An 11,489-nucleotide genomic window follows, 5' to 3' on the forward strand; every position below is an offset into this window, starting at 1 on the left:
ATATGTATGTAAATATATATACATATATATGTGTATATATACATACATATATATGTGTGTACTATACTGTCTCGTCGTGCAATTTCTCAAGTTTCAGCTATTTATATATTCATATACATTCAAGTAGTAAATGACACTGTGACCAAATTAAGGGTCCGATTCCTTCTTTCCTTCCTTCCGTGGAATGTATAGACTAAGATAACATAACACTGTATTTGGTGAGCGGAGACTTCACAGTGGTGCGTGGGCTGCATGTGGGATAAATAGTTCATACTGGCATTGGGAATAAAAGTAGGAATTAATTCATTAATTAATTAAGTAATACTTTGTTTTTTTTATTATTTGCACAATACAAGTGTGGCAACGACAAGGTAAAAAAACATAAAAGTGTGATCCATAAGTCACAGGATTCATAACGTGGCTGAAATGATGTGGATTTTTTAAAGCTCAACACCCCTGTGGTATGACATAAATGAGGGGGGGGGGCGGGGGGGGGTTGCCATGCAGTGTCGTCCCTTTCAGCTCCATTTTTAGGTAGTAATGTTGGGGTTCTTCTTTATTTTTTTTTTTTAAAGTCTCTTCAACTATTCCTTCTTCTTGTCATCCTCTTCCTTGCATTCTTCCACGGCTCCTCCACTCGCACCGCGTTCCTCGTCTTGCGTGGCACCCGTGGACTCCCCTCCGGGCACCGTGGAGGTCAGGTTGCTCTCCTTCTTCCACTTCATGCGCCGGTTCTGGAACCAGATTTTGATCTGGCGCTCGGTGAGGCAAAGCGCGTTGGCGATCTCGATGCGTCTGCGCCTGGTCAGGTATCGGTTGAAGTGGAACTCCTTCTCCAGCTCCAGTGTTTGGTACCGGGAATAGATCTGGCGACCCCTGCGTCTGTCTGTCCCGTAGCCCACTCCTGCTGAGGTACAAATGCATCCATTTAATATGGATTTTAATTTTGGATTTTTGTTGTGGGAAAAGAATCCCACGCTGCCTCGGTTAGCGACCGCTTTTTTTTTTCAAAGGAAAGCTGTTTGTTTGCACATGCAAAAGGCCCATCTACAAGTCAAGGAGATACAGTGGTGTTTTATGGGCCCATAAAAAGTAGCTTACTCTCTCGGTGAGACATATCGTAAAACGGAGCCATTTCCTTAATTTATCTGCCGCTAGTAAAACTCACCGCTGTGTGAGTTCATGCGCTGCATCCACGGGTAGATCGGGATGTTGCTCTTCTGCTCCTGGGCCGCCCTGCCTTGCTCCAGAGCGTAGTCTTGGCCAATGTGGCTCTGTGTGGTGTTCAGTCCCATGTTCGATTGCCTGCAACTGGGCAGCACGTCCTTGTCCTGCAGGAAGACGTTGGAGCCGTAGTCATACTGAGCCCGTCCGGAGCCGAACACCACGTTGTCTTGGGGGGAGTAGAAAGGTGCGTATATCCGATGGTTCTGGGTCACAGCGGCGCCGTACGACGAGAAATGTCTGACTGTGTCATAGGTGCTGGAGTTGATTGGCACGTTGGGCAGAACCTCTTGGCCGCCGGATAAATGGCAGGAGAGCGACGGGTTTGCGAAATAAGAATTCATACCTTGCCTCGTTACCCTCTTGTCCAACTCTCCCCACTTCTTTATGGCTCCCTTCTCAATCTTCCTTCCTAGTAAATCTCCCCCCCCTCGCTTGTGGCTTGTGTCAGCCAACCACACCTTTCTTCCGAGATCGTCCTTTCTTGCTTTGTCGGGCTTCGAACCCCGCTCGGAGGGAGACTTTTACGCCTCTATGCTACTTTGGGGATTGGGTATTATTAATTTGCAATCTCCGGTTAAGACGCACAAAGCCGAGTGTTATAGCCGAGGCTCGGCTCGCTCGGAGACAATATGACAGAGTCAGCTGACCCGGCTCCACCAATGGCGGCGCAGGAGCCCAGGAGAAACTGTAGCTTTTAGCCGAGAGCTGGAGCATTACTGCAAAATGCCGATAAACACTGCGAGTGACACACGTCACGTCACGGTGATGTTAGGTGTCACGGTGGGTGCGTGGAGGAATAAAAACACCATCAAGACTCATCATAACCACATTGCTTATGAAAGATATGATATGTTTTCATATAAGATATTATCTAATAAGTCCTGGTTTCATTCAAACTTCTGGTAAATATTTTTTAAAAACACACATATAGCACATATTAATAAAATGTTACGACATAAGAACTCATGTTTACTGGGTGCAGTGAATGCAGCATTTCCAACGCTTTTGCAGTGAACAAGGGGGGTGTGAGGGGGGGTAAGAATGCGTTTATGGTCTTTCTTGTGTGAGGGTAATAAAACAAGTGACGTTCCCCACCTCGCCGACAACTATCTCTGCAGAAAGGACTATCTGCGTGGAAGCTCCACGCGTGGAGATGAAAAAAAAATCAGCATTTATGAGTATTATTACTGTCACAGTGAAATAATAGAAATCATATTCAAACAGATTCACTCATCATCCACTTTTACACACAGTTAAAGAAGTCAAAATACAGAGTAGTAATTGTACATTCCTGTGACACGCACCGTGGGGGGAGTGGAGACTAACTGATGATTATCTGAGCAGCAAATAATGGCTTTGGAAATTGCTTTTAAGGGATGCGAAACTTCAGCGATTGTGTGCCCACGGTGTGATTTGTACAAGTCCAAAAAACGGATATTATCAGTGTCACCCACTCGTGTTTTGCCGTGATTAATATATATATATATATGACGGACAGAATTAAAGGTGACTTTTAAAGTAGCAAATTTCGAAATCCAATTTACGCACAGCGTGGTTATTAAAATGCGCCGTAGCGCACCTCATTGATTTGTCGTGGAGGCTGATGGACTTTTGCGTGGACGTGCAGTGTTGTTTGCTGTGTTGTTCCGGGAGCCTGAATAGCCCATAAAAGAGACAACAAAGACGAGGAAGTGTCTGTTGCCATAAAATCTCCTCGTCACCTTATTGGTGGCCATATGTGAGACATTCGCAAATTTGCGGCAAATGTTGCAGGCTGCGTGCTGGGATGACTATTAAGTCTGCGCAACGTGGAATTCAAATAACAGCACATATGAAAAAGAAATATATATTTAAATTTAGATATTTTTACGTGTAATAATGATAAATTATAAATTGGTTTATTTCAAGGAATTAAATTTAATTGAAGAAAAAATAGAGACAAGTTTGGGGTTGGAATCCACGCAAGTCCTAGCTCCTGCCAAACAGAAACAAGTCGAGGTTGTAAATAGTAAAGCCAATGTGTGGACTGAGGCTGGAATGCGGCAGAGGTTGTGTCGCTGTGCACATTTAGAAAGGTCATTCTTTCCCTCGCGTTTTAGTGTTTTATTGCGGCCCACGGGGGCGCATCACAAGGGCTTTTGCGCATATTTTAACCACATGTAAAGAAAAAAAGTATAAAAACACAAATGACTATTAAGGAACTGAATTAAATATTCCTAACTATTTTTGATTATGTTATAATAACATATATATTATATGTATTGTAGGGTTATTTAAATTAAACGAACAGATGGGCCCATTTCTAAGTACATTTTTATTTGGGGGGGGCGTGCAAGCTACAAGCTATTACTTAAACTCACACACTCTTAGTTAGATGGCAACTGTACAATTTCTACATTATCCGTCATGATTAAAACGCGGTCGGGGGAGCTCAAATGCTGGCAAGCACTGATGTTTTTCTGCCCCCCCTCCCTCCCTTTTACTACTAATAAGGACTAATTCCCGTTCTAACAATGTAAAGACATCTATAGGCACTTTGCAGTCACAGGCTGGCCCAATTACGTCCGGAAGTGTTCGACTTTATGCTCGTTAAGCACTCAGGAAGCCGGTGCCCAACGAGCGCCATGTTGGTCCACACATCATAAATTAGGACCATTAGTGGGGAAAAGTTTTTTTTTTTTTTTTTTTAATTTAAATGCGGTGACTTCAATGAAGTTTTATTATATATGCTATACTGCAATACAAAAAAAATATTGAATTGCAGGGTTAATTGTTGTGGATTAAAATGGAGTATTTGTTCCTCTATGCAGGCGCATGCAGAAGTGGAACATCACAGCAAGAAAAACGGGAAACAAACTACGTGGGACGGCAGGAGATTAGGATTAATTCAGAGTTCGACTATTTTTACGGAGAACACACACACACACACACACATATATGGATTTTAAAACAGAAATACACACTCAAATACAGAAGGGTGTTTCATTTTAAAGCATGTCATGATGTGTTCAGGGCCTTAATCCTGAATTAAATTACATTACATTACACATATCTGCACGTGCAAACTCAGAATATTGTTTCTACTTCCGCCAGAGGGAGAGAAAAAAAAAATCTGGAATGTGTTTGATGACAAATTTGATGTATATGTCTATGCTCCTTTGCACACTATCCCCCCCCCCCCCCTTGGTTACAACTGTGATTATATTGTCACTAAATATGAATAACAATAAATAGAATAAAATATCAACGTGGAAAGTGAATCTGTCACCAAAACAACACATTTTTTTAAGGAATGTAGCAGGAAACAAAACAGAGCTTACGTCAGACAATGAGCATTAGGACACACACAAACACACACAAAAACACACACAAGTGGGTCAGCTGACATCCGCAGAGAAGCAGCTATAAACAACCACGCCACAATAGCAGCACCGCCTACTTCCACATTGCAGGACACGACAGGTCGCCAGGGGGCACTGTGGGGAAGTGCCACAGTGTGGGGTGCATGCTTACTCCCTCCGTGTGTGTGTGTGTGTATGTGTTCCACAGAAGCCTGTTGGCATCCACTTCCACAAGTGATTACAAGTTTTTCTTCCACATATATAATCCCAAAGCATCACGGATCTATATAATGTATATCTATACCATAAACACCAACAACAGAGTACACACAGAGTAGTACATTCTAATTCAAAGTTACCGTCGTGGAAGTGTCCACTTAGGTCACACTACTACTACAGACAGCCAGACAGTCAGTCAGTATACCGTGGGAGCTCACGTGCAGGTCAGGTCACAACTCACACGCACCCTGCCATCGCCTCCCACTCACACTCACACGCACACGCATCTGCATCGCCGTGACACCCCCCCTCAGGAGGCCACAGGCTGCCACGCACGACACAAAACCCGAAGGGAACAAGCATTTCTACCTGAGCAGCGTCCTTCTCCACTTAAAGACAAAACGTGTCACATGTCATGTTTGCATCCGGTCCATGTGGATCTTTTTTTTTCCTTCCCGAGCCTCTCGGAGGGATAACCGCTGCAGCGAGGAGGCAATCCGGAAGATCCCTCTTCCAGGAAGTCGGCAGTGGCGAGAACAGGAATCGGCTGCAAAATGGCTGCAGTTTTTTTTTTTTTTGAGTCATCTTCGAAAGAGGAGAAGAAAGCAAGGACTTGCAGGGCTGCAGTGTGCTCTGCTGCTGATTCAAAGGAAGGAGCAGGGAATAGACAACAGCATAAAGTTCATGTTCATAGAGCGTGGGCCACGTGGCCGGCCGCAGCCAATGGCGGGGAGCCTTGAGTCGTAAACTTTTATTACTCAGCTGTAAATTTCTCTCTTTAACAACCAGGAATGTTTGCACCCATCTTTCCTCTTCTGCTCTTTTTTTTCGAATACGTGAAATATATATTTAAAAAAAAAATGAAAAAAATACACACACATTATGGAGCGTGGATGATGCAGATTTTGCCCACGTACTGTGGAAATATGGAGGCACAAATATGACACGTCCTCTAGTGGACAAGTTAGCTACAGTGGTAGAAAGCAAACTGGCTTGGCTCCGTAAAACATTACAACAAATGCTATCCAATCTAGGGAGTGCGTTACCTCACTGGTTCATCATTTGATGCCAAAAAGACACCTGACACACCTGCAAGTGTTAACCTAATATATAGACACACAATATCCAATAAACAGAAAAATAACCTCAATTCCGATACCCTGAATATTTCACTGCATCGAAATAAATATAAACAAAGATGGCCACCCAGTTCAATAAAATTCCCAAAGTAGCAAATATCATACCTCCAAGCCAGTCCACCAAAAACCAAACGAGCTTCTTTCATTGACGATGAAATAATTCAGTTTTTACCCAGTTTAAGCAGCCCCGTGTTTGATCCCTGCAGGCCGCCTTGTGCACACACACTGAACCAAAGCAGCCAACAAGCACACACAAAAGACGCAAAAAAAAAAAAAAAAAAAGCTTCCTCGTCTTTACACCACCAATAAAGTTTACAACAGGTACACTAAACTTTAGTGCTGATGTCAGCCCTCTGGTAAAAAACACACCCTACATGAGTGGAAATCCTCTCACTGTGGGACTCACCCGGAATGTTCCATGGGGGGGAAATATTGGATTATTAACATACTTTTGTTCTATTTAGGAAAAAAATCCAGTTAAAAAAATTAGCAATTTTTACTTTAATACTAAACTTCTAACGTCAATGCAGAAATTGTTTCGATTTCATTCGTTTGTTGAACACACACCTATACCAAAAATTTGTTAATTAAAAAAAATTTAATATAGAATGAGACTGTGTTAAATTAACTCGAAATTATTAACGAACAATAACATACATGGTTGTGATATTTTAATAGTTTGGCTACAAAACAGGAAAATAACTCCATAATATGTAGACGTTGCTGTTTTTTTAAAAAAAAATAATTTCAAATGTACACATACCGTAATAACGGTTGAAAAGGACATCAAAGCATGTGAAGAGAAATGAAATATTTCAAACACACGACAGACAAGTTTATGCCGCAAACATTTCAAAAGCAGGTCTCACAACACCACACCTTGCTCACTTTCCATGTCAAGTCTTACCCCCCCCCAAATAAAAAAAATAAAAAATAAAAAAAAACACTCTTAATAATGCAGCAGATATTTGTTAATCTCAAATAGGAACATTAGTCATCCAGAAATTCATTCAAATGCTTTATGTCCTCCCAAAAGAGGGGATTATTGTTGTTATTGTTATTAAAGGCATTCATCACATAGGGGGCGATGTTGGAGATTTTGCATGCTGTGAATTATACGCCAAAAGGCGAATTAACACATTTTATTCTTATTTGTTTTTAACGCATACAAAGCCTTATCTGTGTTTTGTTTTTATTTTTTTTAATCTGCATAGTGGAGTGTATGTGATGTACAGTATATTTATTAAAAAGTGTGTTTTTTCAGCAAGCGTTCGAGTCCGTGTGCAATCAATTGTAGGCTGCAATAAAATAAAAATTAAAAAATAATAATAAAAAAAGCAGAAGACATCGTGAGCCATCTTCTTTATTTGTGACTTTACATCAACAATGGCGGGACAACAACGTCGTCTTTCACAGGAGGAAAAAACACCAGGAAACGAGCATAATTGTTAACATCAATATATAACAAGACGTACATAACGGTTATAATATTCAGTGCAAAAAAAAACAACTACTCTAAATCACCAGCACGTTCAAATAAAAAGGAAACTCGCTGTAATTGTTGCAGGTTCACGCAGTTAATGTGCGTTAATAGGCAGTTTTAGTTGTTGGGGAAATAGCTATAGTCGTTCATTCAGAGCCCTGTGCCACTGTGGAGTGCGAGTTGTGGATTCTGCAAAAGGCAAGGCTCCGAACTTTAGGTAGTGCCTGGTAACAATCTCTTAATTGCTTGGCTTGGAGCTAATTGTCTTCCCAAGACGTAAAGAATTGTCTTCAACAAGAGTACATAATTGGATAAATGCTACATACATTACCTAATAATAAGCTCGGTGTGTGTGTGTGTGTGTGTGTGAATATATATATATAACACCTTAAAATTAAAAACCGTATGAAATCTCTATATTCAGAAATCTCTATTGCAATTATCCCCAGGTTTAGGTAGCATCAAAGGATTTCAAACGATTGCAATTCCCTGGTCATTCTCCAAAAGCAACTGTTTGGAGATCATGGCTGTTTAAAAATATGGTCAAGCGAAACAATGAGAATAATAATAATAATGTCATAATCATGATAGTATGATTTTGGTCTATTTACAGATTGATTTCAGTCATTGTGGGGTAAATTTTATCCTGTTTTCTAAGAAATGGGTCCAAAAAATGTAATTTTTTTTATCTAACATGCGTTTTATTTCCCTTTTTTGTTTAGTTTTGTTTTGTTTTGCAGGGGCAGCAGATCTAGTATATAAAATAAAGTGTAGCGTCTTATTTTTGTGGCAAAAAAATGTGTAATCCCGTTTGTTGAAAACTGAGAAATGTGCATATTTAACAGGAATATTGTTGGGATTCCTGTTCCCACTTGACAAAAACGAAAGGGCGGTCATAAAGATGATGCTCTTGTGACTCCTGCTCTCTTTATGAGAGCTTTTTTCTTCTCTTTTTCAGCCATATAACCATAAAAGGACCATAAAATCACTCCTTGGTCTCGTCTTTCTCTTCCGCTTCCTTCTCTTCTGCTTCTTCCACTTCACCGTCCTCGTTGCCCTCCTCCTCGGCCTCGGCCTCTCCCCTCTGACCCGGAAACTTGTCCTTGTTGTTCTCCTTTTTCCACTTCATCCGCCGGTTCTGGAACCAGATCTTCACCTGCCGCTCGGTGAGGCTCAGGGCGTGGGAGACCTCGATCCTCCTCTTGCGGGTCAGGTAAGGGTTGAAGAGGAACTCCTTCTCCAGTTCCAGAGTCTGGTAGCGGCTGTAGGTTTGCCTGCCATTGCGTCGTCCTGGGGCTTGAGTGGGATAAAGCCACGAAATAAAGGTTAGCTGTGGTCCCACGTCAATACATGAGTATGCTACAGATGCTACTACTGCAGGTACTACTACAGGTACTACTACTACTGATATGGATGCTCTACAGCAACATTATACGTTATATACACGCATAGACGCCATATGTCATAGCATTACACACTATTATTATTATTATTATTATTATTATTATTATCATGCGTCCAAAACGAGCACAGAGTGGGTCAAATGATCCCACTCCAATCCACATTCCTATGCATTTCCATCACGTGCTTCGGTATGACGACGTTATGAAATATGAACAAGTAATTGTCAGTAAATATGAGCTGTATGAACATGTGCTGCACTGCGGTGCCGCCTCTACATGTTCCCGGCATGGTTAGCTTTTACACGGCACTCACGTACACGCGTGGATACGTGACATGTACTAGTACACACAAATACATAAACACAAACAAAGAAAGAGAGAGAGAGTATAATGATGATAATAATAAAGCAGATTCTGACCGTGGGGTCTCATCCACGGGAACATAAGGCTGGGAGAGGAGTTTTGATTTAAGTGGCCTTGTCCTTCACCGGGGTTCGAGCCTCCCGACGATTTACAGTCCGGGTACTGCGCCAGGCTCGCCTCTTGCTGGCTACCGTAAAGCGTTTGCCTGGGCAGGGCTTCGTATCCGTAAAATTTCCCCGCGTCGCCGTGACACGCCAGTGCGCACGGATTCTGCTGGTATCCCGGGTTGGAGATGCCGGTGGTGCCGTGGTGGAAAAAGTCCTGCACATGATGGGACGGGTGCTGGAAGCCCGGCGCGGCCGCCCCGGGTCCGTAGACCAGCGTGTGGCTGCGGGCGACGCTCTGTGGGAACCTGCAGTCGTAGTAAGTTGGCTCCAGAGACTCGCCGCCTTTGTACTTGGAGAAAAGAGGGTTGACAAAATAGGAGCTCATGTTTGGCTTTGCATCCAGCGGAGCGCCTGTCTCTCTCTCTCTCTCTCTCGCACAAACGCAAACAAGCACGGCCGTGGAAGAAGATCTCCGTTCGGGGGATGGCAGCCTTTTGTTTGGGGTCCCAACTTGCACACACACACGCACGCAGACAGACAAAACCGGAACTGGAGAAACGCTGCCCCTTTGGACGATCCGCGGCAGCTCACTCTCGCCGAGCCCTTCCTCTCACATCCGATCTGCTGCCCGCTTGGTGTTTTTCCGCCCGGCTTTTCGCAAGCTCAAGTCCGCCTCGGTTGTGTGTTATCTAAACTTAAAGCTTGGCGTGCTCCGGAGGCGCAGCCACAGACGCTGCGTGCTCTTTTTTTCTTTTTTTTTTTTTTTTTTTTTTAAGCTTCCCACCCCCACCGCAGGCGCCCCCCTCCCTCCTCCCCCCCTCCTCATCCTCCCTCCCCAACCCCTTCATCTTTAGCACCGCGGTCAGACATGAGGCCCTATAGGGATATACGCACACCTGCCCTCATCACGTATGATCGGCTAATCAATGGACGCTTACATTTACAGCGTAAAGAGCCATTTCTGCCTCATACCTGACCTCCAGGAAGAGAATAATAATCATAATAATAATCATAATAATAACAAGCACAGGGGAATGTTGCTGTAATAAGACAAAACCAGCACAGCACAATAAAAGCACTCACAAACGCAGCCACAAAAGCACCACAACCATTCACAATAATCATAGCAGATACAAAAACTCCAAGCACCCCTGGCGTTATAATAATAACACAGATATTATATTGCTTAACAAAAATCCAATGCAACATAATCATCAATTAATGATGCCATCACAACACAAAACACTAACAACAACACAATAATCACCAAATCATGATGCTGTAAGTAGCACCGACACAATAAGAGTACAAGTATCCGGTGCTATAAGAGTACAACGTAGTAAATGATGCATGATACACAAGCTCAAAAACCCAACCATTTACGCAGCAGTAAACCATGCAGTGCGCAACTCGGTGTAATCGAGTAAAGTAAGGGTTAAGGAATCAAACACACTCGCACTCATATAGCGCTGGTAAAACATAGACACACGCAAATATAAACACGACCTATATGAATAGTAGATGCCACTCAATGACCCCGTAAAAGCCACGGAGGATAAATCTCCCCGCGTGGAAGAGTTCATAAAATTTTACACTGGATGTTTAGCTACAATCAGCACTAGCAAGTTCCAGTTCAATGTTCATGTGGGCTCACACACACACACACACACACACACACACTTACACACACACACTCCACAGTCTCCAAACACGCCAGTGTGCTTTTTGTGGGGGCCACTAACGTTTTATACACACCCTCGTAAAATATGAAAGGCGCACTGGGCGAATTTATAGACCTTTCACACTCTATAAATATGCAGATTGCCAATCATTGTTTCACACACACACACACACACTTAATGCTGGTGTTGCAACAACCAATTAATACTGATGACCATTCATAATAATATTATTATTATTATTATTATTGTAGCTACAACACACTATAAAAACTCTTATTTCCTGACTGTGAAGTACATTTAGAAATATACAGTACTTTATGTTTCCAAAAAAATTAAGGAAGACGATATAATTGAATATGTAACAAAATATGCATAACCGGTTTAATCATCAAATAACGTTTTTTAAAAGCAAACAACCCATAATCCAACATCCACACTCATTAAAAACCATGTTGCAACAACAACCATCTCCACGCTTTCCACTGCAGCCCAGCTTCCTGGTTTTGACCACTAAATACGCTTGGT

General features: G+C 42.4%; 2 protein-coding genes across 3 annotated transcripts; both read right to left on the reverse strand.

Annotated features, from left to right (window-relative positions):
- Window positions 1-117: 117 nt before the first annotated feature.
- Window positions 118-1,721, reverse strand: LOC131137451 (homeobox protein Hox-C6a). Of its 2 annotated transcripts, none has more exons than XM_058085437.1 (2): window positions 1,169-1,721; window positions 118-904 (listed from the first exon to the last, which is right to left on the reverse strand). In XM_058085437.1, the coding sequence occupies exons 1-2, from the start codon at window positions 1,566-1,568 to the stop codon at window positions 585-587; spliced, it is 720 nt and encodes a 239-aa protein (XP_057941420.1). In that variant the 5' UTR covers window positions 1,569-1,721; the 3' UTR covers window positions 118-584. The 2 variants fall into 2 exon arrangements, with proteins under 2 accessions (XP_057941420.1, XP_057941419.1); XM_058085436.1 differs by having other exon boundaries at window positions 118-907.
- A 5,769-nt stretch (window positions 1,722-7,490) lies between these two features.
- On the reverse strand, window positions 7,491-9,667 carry LOC131137461 (homeobox protein Hox-C8a). The gene is made up of 2 exons (XM_058085455.1): window positions 9,232-9,667; window positions 7,491-8,705 (listed from the first exon to the last, which is right to left on the reverse strand). Exons 1-2 carry the CDS (start codon window positions 9,665-9,667, stop codon window positions 8,395-8,397), a joined length of 747 nt encoding a protein of 248 aa, XP_057941438.1. The 3' UTR covers window positions 7,491-8,394.
- Between the last annotated feature and the right edge of the window lie 1,822 nt (window positions 9,668-11,489).

The sequence above is a fragment of the Doryrhamphus excisus genome, chromosome 10, assembly GCF_030265055.1.
Source record: "Doryrhamphus excisus isolate RoL2022-K1 chromosome 10, RoL_Dexc_1.0, whole genome shotgun sequence".
Classification (NCBI taxonomy): Eukaryota; Metazoa; Chordata; class Actinopteri; order Syngnathiformes; family Syngnathidae; genus Doryrhamphus; species Doryrhamphus excisus.

Bases quoted from the DNA above. Each gene is read 5' to 3' on its own strand.
- LOC131137451 (XM_058085436.1), bottom strand. From the start codon at position 1,568: ATGAATTCTTATTTCGCAAACCCGTCGCTCTCCTGCCATTTATCCGGC. The intron at 908-1,168 runs GTGAGTTTTACT...TTTGTACCTCAG, and splicing joins GCGCATGAACTCACACAGCG to CAGGAGTGGGCTACGGGACA.
- LOC131137461 (XM_058085455.1), bottom strand. From the start codon at position 9,667: ATGAGCTCCTATTTTGTCAACCCTCTTTTCTCCAAGTACAAAGGCGGC. The intron at 8,706-9,231 runs GTCAGAATCTGC...ATCCCACTCAAG, and splicing joins CCCGTGGATGAGACCCCACG to CCCCAGGACGACGCAATGGC.